Genomic DNA, 15,270 nt, shown 5'->3' with positions numbered 1-15,270 from the left:
GACTCAAATCTATTCCCGTTTTTTTCTTCCAGGGAGAAGAAAAGACGGCGAATAGAGGACCTGACAGACAAGTTAGTGACGAATGCTAATGAACGGTCCCTTTCTCTGCCTGGCTGAAGGTTCGCGTTAGGGCAGCGAGGCCAGGAGCCGTGAAAATTCACATATTTGGTCGCCGTTTTAATATACCTGTTTCAGGAGACCTTCTAATCACATTCTGTCAGGTTGTGATCGTTACGTGTTATATATTTCTGAAACTATGCAACAGTTATCACAGCGTTACATCTTCTTGTCATATAATTGGATATGAGTAAGTATGCTGGGAAAAAAAAACGTTTTCTGTGGAGCTGAACTCGTTTTAAGACTTGTCGGGCCGGATCAAGAGTTCATTTGAAATTTAACTCAATAGCATAAGTGGGCGGTATTCGATATACGGAATTTTGAACCACGATGAGTGTGAACGTGAATGTTTGTCCATCTCGTGGCCTGTGATTGGTTGTCCACCAATTCAGGCTGTCCTGGTGCCTGAAGTCAGATGGTATAGGCCCCAGCACCCCCCGCGAAACTTGTAAGGATAAGCGGTTCAGAAAATGAATCAATTGATGTTTAACTACACACAGGTAATTTACTGATGTAATCATAATATGCATTAAATGAACATTAAAATTTCCTAGAAAATGATGGCTATCAGAGGGGTCCCTAGCTGCCCCGACATATGAGCAATTTGAGATACGAGTAAAAATGTGAGCAAATATTTATCTTGAGATACGAGACAAAGAACATCATGGGCACTGTCTCTCCCCCCTCAACTCCCTCGTGTAATGTCTCTCTGGTCGCAACTCCCTCGTGTAATGTCTGCGAGCACTAGAGCGTTGCATTTTTTCAGTGTTTTTTCCCCCCTGTCGCTAATACTTTGGATAACTTTTATTCATCCCGTATTCGGGAAATTTCGTTGTCACAGTAGCAAGGGGGTGAGGATGCAGAAATAGGAAAGGCATTTTAGACATAAATAGATAGGTAATAAGTGGGTTAATAAATAAATACATGAATAAATATATAAATAAATAAGCGTGTTGCTGAAATATATATATACAGACGCTCCCCTACTTACGAACATTCAACTTACGAACAACGGTACATACGAACATGTCTGCAAATTGCGTTTAAGTCAAAAAATGTTCTTAAGTCCAATTTTGTATTTTTTTCCGAATAGTGCTTTTTTCCGCCGCTACTACCGACGCCTGGCGCTGTGAGGGCTCAGCTCACCCAGCATCTACCTTCTTCGTTGCAATGCGGAAGTGCGTGAACGTATCTCCAGTGGGCAAAGAACCTTTTTCATTTGTATCATTAAATATCTCGTGCATCCATTATTGAATATGGTTGGTGAAAAGAGAAATGCTTCTAGTGAGGGAGTTGCAAGGAAGAGGCAAGCCATTTCATTTGAAACGAGTGGCAATAATAACGAAGCTTGATGGGCGTGAGAGTGGTGAGCGTTGCACATTCAACACCATTTATAAACAGAAAGATCGAGCAGCAGGACCCAAATATTGAACGTTGCACAAAGTTTGCAAATCAATTGAATGATGCCATACAGTGCTACCGCATCATTTATGATGAAAAAAGAAGAAAACTGTGCAATCGTCGTTAGATCGCTTCTTTCGGCCAGTTTCTAATACATAAATCTCTCTCTATACAGTACTGTACATATTCTCTCCATTTTATTAAATGTTTTTTTTCAGTACAAACCAATGCGTGTTACTTATACAAGCCTTAAACATACAAATGCACTTATATAAACCTTCAATATACTTGTATAGGCCTTAAACATAAATTATAATACAAAATATAGCACTGAATCAACTTACAAACAAATTCAACTTATGAACAATCGCTCGGAACCTAACTCGTTCGTAAGTAGGGGAGCGTCTGTATACCGTATTTTCCCGACTATAAGGTGCGCATAAAAGTCAAAAATTTTCTCCAAAATAGACAGGGCGCCTTATAATGCAGAGCGCCCTGTGTGAGCGCCGAGCGCTCGTGGCGGCGGCGCCGAGCGGGAGCGCTCGCGGCGGCGGCGCCGAGCGGGAGCGCTCCGGAGCCTGACTGAGCACTACCTGCGAATACCCTCTTTATATATAGAGAGAAGGCGGACGTTGGTGGGGCAAGGGGCAAGGCTTGGGAGGGGGTGTGTGGGAGAAGACGCTAAAGCCACGCCCCTACCAGGTTCCTATATATACTGCTAGTGTGGGCACAGTGATGCATGTGCTCAATTGCAAACTAAAGAATGAATACTTCCACAAAGGCACTCTTACGAAGCACAGTTCAAGCTTCTAACCATCGATCATGGTAACAGAGCAGCGGCGAGGAAATTCAACATCAACGAATCCATGATTCGTAAATGGAGAAAGCAGGAGAAGGAGCTTCGCCAGGTCAACAAGAGGAAGCTGAGTTTCCATGGGAACAAGGCAAGGTGGCCGGACCTGGAAGAGCATCTTGAGCGCTGGATTCTTGATCTGAGAGCAGCTGGGAGAAACGTCTCCACAGTCACCATTCGACTGAAGGCAAAAGCGCTCGCGGAAGAATTGAAAATTGAACATTTCGAAGTAGGACCGTCGTGGTGCTTTCGTTTTATGAAACGGCACCATCTGGCGATCAGAGTGAGGACAACCGTGGCGCAGCAACTTCCGGCAGACTACATTGACAAGCTAGCCGTTTTCCGCACCTACTGCTCCAAGCTGATTGCCGACAAACTTATACAGCCAAACCACATTACCAACATGGACGAGTTGCCGCTGACTTTCGACATCCCGATGAACCACACTGTCGAGAGGAAGGAAACCAGCACGGTGGCGATACGAACAACGGGGCACGAGAAGTCGGCTTTTACTGTCGTTCTCGCTTGCCATGCTAATGGGCAGAAGCTACCACCAATGGTGATCTTCAAGCGAAAGACTCTGCCTAAAGAAAAGTTTCCAGCCGGCGTCATCGTGAAGGTGAATCCAAAGGGCTGGATGGATGAGGAGAAAATGCGAGACTGGTTACGTGACGTATATGTCAAGCGACCAGATGGATTTTTTCACGGCTCGCCGTCTGTTTTGATCTGCGACTCCATGCGTGCTCATCTCACAGCAACGGTTAAAAACCAGATCATGAAAAGGAACTCAGAGCTTGCCGTCATTCCCGGAGGCTTGACCAAAGAATTACAGCCGCTGGACATCGGCATCAACCGGGCTTTCAAATCAAAGTTACGAGCAGCGTGGGAGCAGTGGATGATCGCTGGCGAACACAGCTTCACGAAAAGTGGCAGGCAGCGCCGGGCTTCTTACGCTACAATTTGTCAATGGATCTTTGCCGCCTGGGCGAACGTGTCTGCTTGCACGGATGTTCGAGCTTTTGCCAAAGCCGGCATAATTTCTAAGGAGCCACATGGAAATGACGGTGACTCTGAGAAAGAAGAGAGGGGGGGCCCGGTTATTTGGAAGGCTCGTTTGGGCAATTGTATAATTCTGACACAGAAGATGAGGAGTTTGAGGGATTTGAAGGTGATGATGACTTGCGTAAATTGTAAAATGTCGAAATAAAGCACTACCGAACTCAGTTTTGCTTCCGTTGCCTTTTTAAAGCGTGTTTTTAGCGTGTGGGTTTTGCGCGCAAGAACTATATTTCCCAGCAGTCACTGCGCACCGGAACCCGGAAATAAGCCTCTTCCGGTAGCCAGCGCTATTGCGTTTCGATGTTCATCCATATATAATATATATACGTCTAATGAAATGGTGCGTGCTTTGTGTGTCTAAAATACAGAAATAGCACTCGTTACTGACACTGCGACGTAAAATACGATGCGCCAAATAGTCGTGAAAATACGGTGTATATATATACATATATATATATGTATATACATATATATACACATACATATACAAGCACACAGCCCAGAACAGAGCTGGCCCTCCTGACCAGCTAATTCAGCCTGTTCCTGTCCCTCTCCGTGCTACCGCATCCCCAACAAACCACTGCATAAAACACTGTAGATGCCCCCACAGTGTCGTAGAAAGTCCTCAGCAGTGTCCTGCACACTCCAAAGGACCGTAGACTCCTCAGTAGGTAGAAGCGGCTCTGGCCCCTTTTGTACAGGGCATCTATGTTTGTGGACCAGTCTAGTTTGTTGTTGAGGTGAACACCAAGGTACTTCAAATTCTCCACAATTTCAATGTCTGTATCCTGGATGTTCACCTGAGTTGTCTGTTGAGGATTCCTCCGAAAGTCGATGACCATTCCCTTTGTCTTACTGGTGTTGATGTAGAGGTGGTTTTGCCTACACCAGTCAACAAAGGCTGTGATGACTCCCTGTACTCCAGGTCTTTCCCTTCCGTCACTCGTCCAACAATAGCGGTGTCGTCAGAGAACTTCTGGAGGTGGCAGGTGTCTGCATTATGTTTGAAGTCTGATGTGCAGAGGGAGAAGAGGAGTAGGGAGAGCACTGTGCCTTGTGGGGCCCCCGTGCTGCAAGCTACCACATCAGATGTACAGTCCTGGAGTCTCACATATTGTGGTCTGTCCGCGAGGAAGTCGATGATCCATGCGGCTAGGTGGTTCCTTACTCCAGCCTCTTCCAGTTTCCCTCTCAGTAGGACCGGCTGAATGGTGTTGAATGCACTGGAGAGGTCAAAAAACATAATTCTCACCGAGCTTCCCGTGTTCTCCAGGTGTGAAAGAGACCTGTGCATCAGGTAGGTGGTAGCATCTTCCACACCAATGCCTGGACGATAGCCGAACTGCAGAGGGTCCAGCTCTGCATTCATCAGGGGGCTGAGGTGATTGAGGAAGATCCTCTCCAATGTCTTGATCAGGTGAGAGGTTAATGCTACCGGCCTGAAGTGGTTTGGCTCCCTGGGGTTCACAGTCTTTGGAACTTTGACCACACAGGAAGTTTTCCACAAGGTGGGGACCTTCTGCAGACTGAGGCTGAGGTTGAAAATATGCAGAATCACTTTGCCAAGCTGATCCGCACACTCTCAGTAGTCTGGAGCTGAGGCCGTTTGGACCGGTAGCCTTCCTTGCCTCGATCTTCTTTAGCTGTTTTATCACCTGATCGACAGTAATGCAGAGACCCGTGGAAGAGGGGAGGAAGAGGAGGAGGAGAATGAGGGGGGAGAGTTGCTTCTGGTCTGGGGGTTCAGGGGAGTGGGGGCAGGACTGAATCTGTTAAAGAACTGATTCAGTTCATTGGCCCACTCCCTGTCTCTGGACTCCGTGTCTCTCTCACTGTTGCCTCCATGGCCCGAAATGGTCCTCAAGCTCCTCCAGACCTCTTTGGTGTTGCCTCTCTGGAATTGGTTCTCCAGCTTCCTCCTGTAGATGGTCTTTCCCTTCCTTATCGCTCTCTTCAGCTCCTTCTGGACCATTTTCAGACTCTTTCTCCCCAGACCTAAAAGCCCTCTTCTTCTTGTTCAGGAGGGCCCTTAGATCCCTGGTGACCCATGGCTTATTGTTGGAGAAACAACAGACCTTCTTGGAGGGTAGTTCTCAACACAAGTTAAGATAATCTGTGATGCAGTGGGTCAAGATGTCAATGTCTTTCCCATGTGAATTGCACAGCACCTCCCAGTCAGTGGTCTCAAAACAGTCCCTCAGTACCATGCTGGTCTCCTCAGTCCATCTTTGTATGATCATCGTGGTAGGTTTTATTTTCCTCACCATAGGGATATAGGTGGGGATCAGATGGACCAGGTTGTGGTCTGAGCGGCCCAGTGGGGGGAGGGGGACTGAGCTGTATGCCTTCTTTGTGTTGGCATACAGCAGGTCCTGAGTTTTTTGTTCCCTGGTGTGGCACTACACATACTGAGTGAAGGTGGGGAGAGTAGAAGCCAAGGGAGCATGGTTAAAATCACCAGAGATAAGAAGGAGAGTCTGGGGGTGTGACGTCTGCAGCCGGGACACAGCAGTGTGGAGCAGCTCGCGAGCGACTGCCGCATCGGCCGAGGGAGGTATATACGCCGTTATTACGATAACGTGCGAGAACTCCCGGGGATGTAAAACGGCCTCATGCTAACAGCTACTAGCTCGATATCTCGAGTGCAAAGTTGCTCCCTCACAGTAATATGCCCGGGGTTGCACCATCTACTATTAATAAAAACAGCTAGTCCCCCACCTTTCTTCCTACCGCTCTCCTCAGCATCTCTGTCCGCCCTCACCAGCTGAAAGCCATCCAAAGAGACGAGAGAGTCCGGAATTAGTTCATTCAGCCAGGTCTCCGTGAAGTACATAATGCAGATTCTCCGATATTGTCGTTGTTGTTTGGTAAGCGCCGTTAGGTCTAACATCTTATTGGGGAGAGATCTTACGTTCCCCATAATAATAGATGGAATGCTGGGTCTGAAGCGTCACTTTCTCTCCTGACATTTTCGTCCAGCTCTGTATCCTCTTCTCTTTCTCTTTAACTCAGCGGGGAGGTCCAGGTCCAGGGGAATCCAGTAGAGTCTTGAAAGTAAAGTTTTAAAACATTAAAGTATGGATTATAATATATAAAGTAAAGTAACAAGTAAAGTCTTAAGAGAAAATAAAATGTAAAAATAAAGGATAAAAAAGCTGTAAAAATACAGAATACGAGTGAGGGTTTAGGGAGCTACTGCAACAAGCAGCCGCTTTGAGCGCAAGTGGTCTTGCATTATCCTATTGTGAGGACATTTGTGTGCATTTTGGGAATATTTTGAAGGGAATACAAAAGCAAACAACCCTCGACAGGTTGCATCTGAAAGTCAGGGTGGAGGCGGGGCAAATAGAGCCGGCAGAAGAAAGGTATCAAAATTTAAAACAAAATTAGAATTAAATTTAGTATAAGGTTAGATTAAACTTATTTTTGAGTGTCTGCATTGTAATCCAAGTTCATTAAATTTTGTTTATGTTATGTTACGAGCGCGTTGCCGTGCAAAAAGTCTCCCCCCCTCTTTCTGTCCGTCTCCTCCCCTACGCGAAATCCGTCTAATTTTAATAATAGTAAACACATTTTAGTAGTATTAAACCACTAGTTATTTGTTACTTTGTTAATAGATGGCGAATTTGAACAAATAAAAAGGTTTTTCCAATCCAATATCCTGTTTTTGGTGTTTTTTCAGAGGGTTGGAACAAATTAATTTGTTTTTAGTTCATTTCTATGGGAAACGTTCGTTTGAGTTACGAGAAAATCGACATACGAGCTCAGTCCCGGAACGCATTAAGCTCGTATCTCGAAGTACCACTGTATAGTATTTGCACAATTTAAAGGGTGGAAGAAAACTTAAAAAGCACCAAATTAGTTGAGCTCCATCTGACATCATGCCGAATATAATAATATATTTTTAAAAAACTGCATGGTGGACGAGTTGTGAGCACGTTAGCCATACAGTCTGACATTGAGGGTTCAATCATCTTTTCCCAGTCGTCGCTCGGTGCTGCATCGGCAGTAGCCTTCAATGGTGGGGCATCCTTGACTCGGTGCTGAGGTGTGGAATACCGAAAGATGTCATCTACTTTCACCCTCACAGTGCGAGTTTCCAGAATGTTAATAGACTCCTGATCCAAACGGTACCATACTGCCAGTCGCTCACTCCGAAATGGTAGCACATCCAGCTGCCATAAACGTTCCACATGTTGGTAGAGATCTTCTGACACAGACTTGGGAGTGCTGAAGTAGCATGATGAGGCTTGTGACATTGAACCATCTGCTCCTTGGAGGACACAGAAGGGACACATCCTCTTTAACTTCTGCTACTTGGCCTCTGACTTTTTTTCTGCAGGCTGGCAGTTTTTGGGTTTTGGCTTATCAGAACCGTGGTAAACTGAAATGATCGATTGCGAGTTTTGAAAGGAGCAGCTGTTTTATCTGCTTTGAACTGTGGAGCCCATTGTGCCATCTTGGCGGACAGCCGTTGAGTCTCAGCCTTGACATTAAGCCAATCAGCGAGGTCCCTTAGGTTGTACGGGTTCAAACTGTTTGTGTTTAGTCGAACTTGAGCCTGTAGGTGCTCCACAAACCCGGCTCTGGAGTGTTTCGGGAGTTTACTCAGAAGACGATCAGCATGTCCAGTCGACATCATCTCCATCCCGTTAGGTCCTTCCAGCGATGTCAGCATTCCCACCAGAGGTCAACACAAAGAGTTAAGCTCTGGAAGGTTTTGGATTCTCCAGGTTTGATGTCAGGAGAGTTTAGGATAGCTGCAATCTCCCTTTGGGCGAGTTGATGTGGCTGTCCATGTTGGAGGGCCTGCATTGCGAATGTAGATGGCTGTGCATAGTTTCTGCAAGCTTGGGCTATCAGCTTAGCTTCGTCCAGGACCAGGTGCGCCATAAGAACGGGGTATTTGTAATGTTCAGAGAGTTGTTATTCATACTGAAGCTATGCTCTGTTGATTAGGCACTGTGGCAACTCTTTTGAGACAATGTTGGTGACTGAGGATCCATGTTCTCTGTGTATCCTTGGGACTGTAGTAGGTGAAGTAATCCGGCTCAAAGGACCAATATTAACGAATTGACTTTAACGTCACGGTGTTCGCTGATAGTGCTGGGACACCTCATCTACGCAAATACTCCGGCCACAGTGTGAGACAAAGGCACACAGATGATTGATCAGCTCCCTTAATATGAATTTCAAGTGATTGACAGTGTATATCTTTCTTTACAAACGCATCACAGTCAAATTTAGACGCACATTGAAAAACTCTGCTGAAGACATTCGCGGTACTCCACACAAAACTACAACTGTAGGAGGCCAAGCTATCCGCGTAAGTGCCTAAACAACATGGCGAGAAAATCTAAGGGCCCTGAGCTGCCTGAACGAAAAGAAACAATATAACGTGCCTTTTTAATGAAAACACAACAGGAAAACAGGAAATTTATAACATATAGATCAGTGGTTATTAACCTTGTTGGAGCTACCGAACCCCACCAGTTTTATATGCGCATTCACCGAACCCCACCAGTTTCATATGCGCATTTGCCGAACCCCACCAGTTTCAAATGCGCATTCACCGAACCCCACCAGTTTCAAATATGCATTCACCGAACCCCACCAGTTTCAAATGCGCATTCATCGAACCCCACCCGTTTCATATGCGCATTCACTGAACCCTACTTTAGCGTAAAATGAAATGTGATCTTTTTCAAATTCAAGATGTATAAATTCCTCGCAGCACTCATTGGCCAAGCAATGTCACGTGATCATCTGCAGTCAATTATATTCAAGCGGGGCATGTTGTCATGAATAGACATGGTAAGTCGATGCGTCTTGACCTCCGCGGCAGAGGTTCCACCGAACCCCTGTGACCGACTCACCGAACCCCTAGGGTTCAATTGAACCCAGGTTAAGAACCACTGATATAGATATTAATACATTGCAGCCTTTTCATATGCCTATAGCTGTAATATTTAATGAATACACTCCCTGATAATTTTACTTGTGTAGTTGTATTTCTGTATAGACCCGAAAACGTAGTACAGTGGTACCTTGAAATACGAGCTTAATGCGTTCCCGGGACTGAGTTCGTATGTCGATTTACTCGTCTCTCAACTCAACGTTTCCCATATAAATGAACTAAATGCAAATTAACTCGTTCCCATCCTCTGGAAAAAAACACCAAAAAACAGGATATTACAATGGAGAAACATTTTTGTTGGTTGTATTCACCATCTACTAACAGAGTAACAAATAACTAGTGGTTATGATGTTTAATAATAAAATGAGGCATTATTTTATATACAACGGGGAGTTCGTGGATGGGAGAGGGAGTCACTTGACTGATGTGCTCGTAACGTAACAAACTTTAAATTTAACTTAAATAAACTTAGATTCCTATACACACACACTTAAAAAGAGTTTTAATCTTACGTATACTAAATTTAAACCTTGTGCAATAACCAAGGCAAAGAGGTCATTGTATTCCACTGCGGCCCTTGGCGAACTTCCTGCTTCTCCATACGTTTTGGCGAACCAGCTCAGTCACGCATATACTACTCATGTTTTTCGATTATGTCGTGCTTAATATTGATTGTCATCATACGCCTTTTCTTCGCACTACCCTTCATTGCACCGGCTTGCTTTGGATCCACTGTGTCCCTTAATTCTGCAATGAACAATGGATTAAAAACACGGATAAATTGCAACGCTCGGCCCAAATATTTGTAGAGATCTTTGCACGAGGGAGATGCGGCGAGAGAGACAGTGCGGTGAAATCATAAAGCAGCCTCTCGCGTCCAGGCCAACTGGCTGTCTTAAATGCTCGTATCTCAAAATTTGTCTCGTATCTCAAGGTAAATATTTGCTCAGAATTTAACTCGTATCTCAAATTGCTCGTATGTCGGGGCACTTGTAAGTCAAGGTATTACTGTATGGTAGCAATAACAGGGGTTATCCTACTTAGCAGTTTTTCGATTATTGCGGTCATGTCTGGTCTAAATTATCTTCACAAGGGGTTGCTGGAACCTTTCTCAGCCAGGGGTCACCCTGAATTGGTTGGCAACCAATTGCAAGGCACAAGGAGACGGACAACCATCCACCCTAACACATACAGTGTGGCAAATGAGTATTTAGTCAACCACCAATTGTGCAAGTTATCCTACTTAAAAAGATTAGAGATGCCTGTAATTGTCAAAATGGGCAAACCTCAACCATGAGAGACAGAATGTGGAAAAAAACAAACAGAAAATCACAGTTTGATTTTTATAAATAATTTATTTGCAAATCATGGTGGTCATTTATTTCAAAATAAAGAAAAGATAAACATAAAATGCTAAACAATATTTATTTTGACGTCTATGAATGAATGGCGATTGTGTATGCCCTATAACAACTTTTATACAGGATTTTTTTAAAGTACGTTTTTTGTAATATCGATCTCGTTTTGCTCATTTTGGCTCTAATCCAGATCGTCTCGGTCACTGGTAGCAGACGAAAATGTCATTGTCGGCTGCCAATATTGTCATGCTCTAAGCATATGCGCACAGGCATTCCCCTTACACATCTGCCTCCTCACTATACAGTAATACCTTGACAAACGAGTGCCCCAACATACGAGCAATTTGAGATGCGAGTAAAATTTCGGGCAAATATTTACCTTAAGCTACGAGACAAGGTTTGATATACGAGCATAGAGCCTACGTAAGAGGCTGCTTATGAGAACATCATCTCGCTGCAACTCCCTCGTGTAAATGTCTCTACGTGCACTGGGCGGAGCGTTGCATTTTTTCTGTGTTTTCCCCCCCAGTTGGTGCAGAATGGTGTACGCGTGGTGGAGCTTGCTCGCCAATACGAGAGGAGTATGCTACTTCCTGTTGGAAGTAGCATACTCCTCTCCTATTGTGAGGACATTTGTGTGGATCATTTTCGGAATATTTTGAAGGGAATACAAAAACAAACAACCCTCGATAGATTGCATCTAGATCAGGGGTCTCAAACTTGCGGCCCGCGGGCCAACTGCGGCCCTCGGGACGATAATTTGCGGCCCCCGTCTTAATATGAAAGATTAATGTTCGTGCGGCCCGCAAAATTGATATGAATGACACTTGTGTTCGGAGCAATGTTCCCTCTAAGCTGCGCGCGTGCGCAATTGCGCACTACTCTCGTCTTCTCTGCGCAGTAGCAATCATATGGCGCGCAGTAAAAAAAAAAATCGATTTTTTTTTTTTTTTTTTTTTTTTTTAATTTTTTTTTTTTTTTTTTTTTACTCCTTTCCCCATGATGGCGCCGTTTAAGTGGCAGCCAGTGGCAGTAGCTCTGTCCACTCATGTTTTTCGTGTTTTACAGCATGTTTTACATGAAAAATTAGAGGGAACATTGACATGCACCTGCTTGTGGCAGGTGTGATACTGGTGTGCCCATAGCGAGCAATGATGATGTCATGACCGGATGATTCGCCTAAAGACGTTTCGCCGACGGACGTTTGACAGACGGACAGGTCGTACTAGTATTTGTATTTAATCATTAAACGCTGTTTTCAGCTGGATTTGACCGAATTTGAGAGCATTTTGAGCCGTTTGGCGAATGGACATCTATAGACGTTTTTTTGCCTCCATCGCGATATCATCCAATATTTGTATTTAATCATTAAATGCTGTTTTAGGATGGATTTGACCCGATTGCTGTCATTTTACGGCTCGGTTCTGCTACATCTGCCTGCCCAAGAGTGCTTATTCCCGGACTGCCATGCCCGCCCAAGAGTGCTTATTCCCGGGCTGCCATTGATGGTAGACGAACATTGATTTTTACTATAATTTGGACAACACCGGCGGCGGGCCGGATTAAAAATCCTAACGGGCCGTATATGGCCCGCGGGCCGAGGTTGAAAAACTTGTACACACACGATCTGGCGGGGCGAGCGCGCGAATCCCGTTTCGGCGAAACCTCCGTTCGGCCGAATGAACGTTCGGTGGAACGTCCATTCGGCGACCTGCCCGTCTGTCAAACGTCCGTCGGCGAAACGTCTTTAGGCGAATCATCCGAATACCGATGATGTCGCTCACACTGGTACTCAGTGCGCTCAGGGAGGTTGTCTTTCTGCTCAGACCAACAAAAAATTAGAGGGAACTATGGTTCGGAGCTGAATGAACCAATCACGGTGAGGTATACGGCTCTGGAGGGCCGGACATCGGCCGGGCTGTCCAGTGCCTCGCTCACTCACTCATTCATTCCTCCAATCAGCTGGGCGGAGGAGAAGCCGTGAGGCCGATCACTCCGCTCGGCGCGCACACTCCTCCGCTGCTCTCAGCATAGAACTGAATGAGGCGCTATGATCCGTGATCCAGCCTGTGTCAGTGTCTGTAGCCATCTCCGCGATTGAAACAGAGAGCGAAAGTGCACATGCGCCACAAACCCGCGCGACTGAATGTGAAAGATCAACCCGAGACTCATTCCAAGTGGAAAAACATATTACAGAGCCCCAGAGATGTCTCTTTCAAAGCCTGCCGTGAAGAGAAAGGTCGGTGATGAGCACAGACAGTTTCAAGAAAAGTGGGGAGTGCAATATTTCTTTGTTGAACACAGGGGCACCCCGACGTGTCTCAATTACACTGAAAAAGTTGCGGTGCACAAGGAATACAATTTGAAACGTAATTGTACTACGAGACATGCTGAGGAGTACGAAAAATACCAGGGAGATCAGAGAGCCAACCAGGTTGCCAGTCTTAAAACACGTCTTCTGAGGCAACAGGACTTCTTCAAGAAGGCTACCAAAGACAGTAATGCAGCAGTCAAAGCTAGCTACGCCGTTTGTGAGTTGATTGATCCTGTGCTAAGTGATCCCAAATGGCTCATGGACTTGGCTTTTCTTGTTGATATCACACATGAGTTTAATGTACTGAACAAGAAGCTACAAGGCCAGGGGCAACTTGTCAGTGCTGCCTATGACAACGTGAGAGCATTCTGCACTAAACTTGTGTTATGGAAAGCCCAGCTCTCTCAGACAAACCTTTGCCATTTCCCAGCATGCAAGGCTCTCGTGGATGCAGGCACACCATTCAGTGGTGAGAAGTATGTTGAGGCCATTTCGAAGCTACAGGAGGAATTTGATCACAGATTTGCAGACTTCAAGACACACAAAGCCACATTTCAAATTTTTGCGGACCCCTTCTCCAGTGATGTGCAAGATGCCCCTCCTGAGCTTCAAATGGAGCTCATTGACCTGCAGTGCAACTCTGCACTCAAAGCCAAGTTCAGGGAGGTGAATGGAGAAGCAGACAAGCTTGGGCAATTTTTGAGAGAGTTGACCCCCAGCTTCCCTGAACTTTCCCGAAGGTTCAAGCGGACCATGTGCCTTTTTGGGAGCACATACTTGTGTGAGAAGCTCTTCTCCACCTTGAACTTCAATAAGTCCAAGTACAGGTCCAGACTTACTGATGAGCATCTTCAAGCTCTACTGAGGGTCTCCACTGCTTCCTCCCTCAAGCCAAATGTGACTATGTGAGAAGAAGCGCTGCCAGGTCTCTAGCAGCAAGGAGTAGGCAAGAGAAGCCGTGTTCAGAATATTTCATGTTCAATGTTCCATTCAAGTTCAGAAAGTTAAAGGTTAAAGAGCTGTTAATACAGACATTTGAAACGGAATAAAAATAATTCATTTTCTCTACTTAGCCAGCCAGTGTATATCTACTGTATGCTCATTAGTATTATTTGGTTTTGTATTACTGATTGATTTATTTTTTATTCATCTTTAAGTTAATTTATTTAATTCATTATTTTTTGTTAAAAAATAAAGATATTTGATAACGTTGGAATGTTTTATCAGTGCTTTTCTTGTGGAAATCCTGATGCGGCCCAGTCTCACCCAGACTCGGCCTCTAGCGGCCCCCAGGTAAATTGAGTTCGAGACCCCTGATCTAGATGAAAGTCAGGGTGGAGTCGGGGCAAATAGAGCCAACCCGGGAGAAGAAAGGTATAAAAATTTAAAACAAAATTAGAAGTTTAATGTAAGGTTAGATTAAATTTATTTTTGAGTGTCTGTATCGTAATCCAAGTTCATTTAAATTTGTTTATGTTATGTTACGAGCTCGTTGCCGTGCAAAAAGTCTCTCGCTCTCTCTATGTCCCTCTCTCTCTCCCCTCTGCGAAATCCGTCTAATTTTAGTACTATTAAACATCATTAACACTAGTTGTTACTCTGTTAATAGATGTGAATTAGAACAAATAAAAATGTATTTTCCATTCCAAAATCCTGTTTTCTTGTGTTTTTTTCAGAGGGTTGGAACAAATTAATTTGTTTTTAGTTCATTTCTATGGGAAACGATAAGGTCGTATCTCAAGGTACCACTGTACCTGAGTAAATATGTGCCGCGTTGCATTTGTACGGTTTATTATCGCTTTATAAGGGAAATTGCAATTATTAATAAGGGGAGCAATTGGCGAAGGTTGACAGGTATGCATTGGGAATCTTTCTTATAAATGTGTGATTACAAGTTCTCAGGAATGCATGCATTTTCTGTTTTCAGAATGGCTGTAGATTGCGGTGCCTGCGAGTGGGACGGCCGTTGGAATCATGTCAGGAAGTTCCTGGAGAGACCCGGTCCGTTCACACATCCCGATTTCGAACCAAGCACAGAAGTGAGAGGACACATTGGATGATTTTTTTATCAGGCAACTCCCCTATAAGACGATGTGTCTGTTGCCTCAGTCTTTGCAGTTCTTGTTGAAGACGTGCAAAATATTGGTGATTGGCGCGGGTGGGCTTGGCTGTGAACTGCTGAAAGATCTGGTAGGAAATGGATTTGAAACAATAAAACACCTTCAGTTTTGCTCTGACCTGCATGTGTTTT

At 44.8% G+C, this 15,270-nt stretch overlaps 1 protein-coding gene across 7 annotated transcripts in view; it reads left to right on the top strand.

The window, feature by feature from the left end:
• uba3 (ubiquitin-like modifier activating enzyme 3) overlaps window positions 1-15,270 on the top strand; it is a 31,862-nt gene that overhangs the window by 606 nt on the left and 15,986 nt on the right. For 3 of the 7 annotated variants that reach the window (XR_013299772.1, XM_077597245.1, XM_077597324.1), the window contains 3 exons: window positions 33-71; window positions 14,947-15,058; window positions 15,129-15,209. Coding sequence is in view for 6 of the 7 variants with exons in the window: in XM_077597245.1 (XP_077453371.1) it covers window positions 33-71; window positions 14,947-15,058; window positions 15,129-15,209 (232 nt within the window). In the remaining variant the exon portion in view is untranslated. Of the gene's footprint in view, window positions 1-32; window positions 308-509; window positions 3,595-14,946; window positions 15,059-15,128; window positions 15,210-15,270 lie in introns of those variants that run through there. The other 4 variants (XM_077597553.1, XM_077597546.1, XM_077597443.1 and 1 more) reach the window with 4 other exon arrangements.

Source organism: Stigmatopora argus, chromosome 1 (assembly GCF_051989625.1).
Source record: "Stigmatopora argus isolate UIUO_Sarg chromosome 1, RoL_Sarg_1.0, whole genome shotgun sequence".
Lineage (NCBI taxonomy): Eukaryota > Metazoa > Chordata > Actinopteri > Syngnathiformes > Syngnathidae > Stigmatopora > Stigmatopora argus.
The sequence above is the reverse complement of the archived record's forward strand: the minus strand, read 5'-3'. Positions and strand labels throughout refer to the sequence as shown.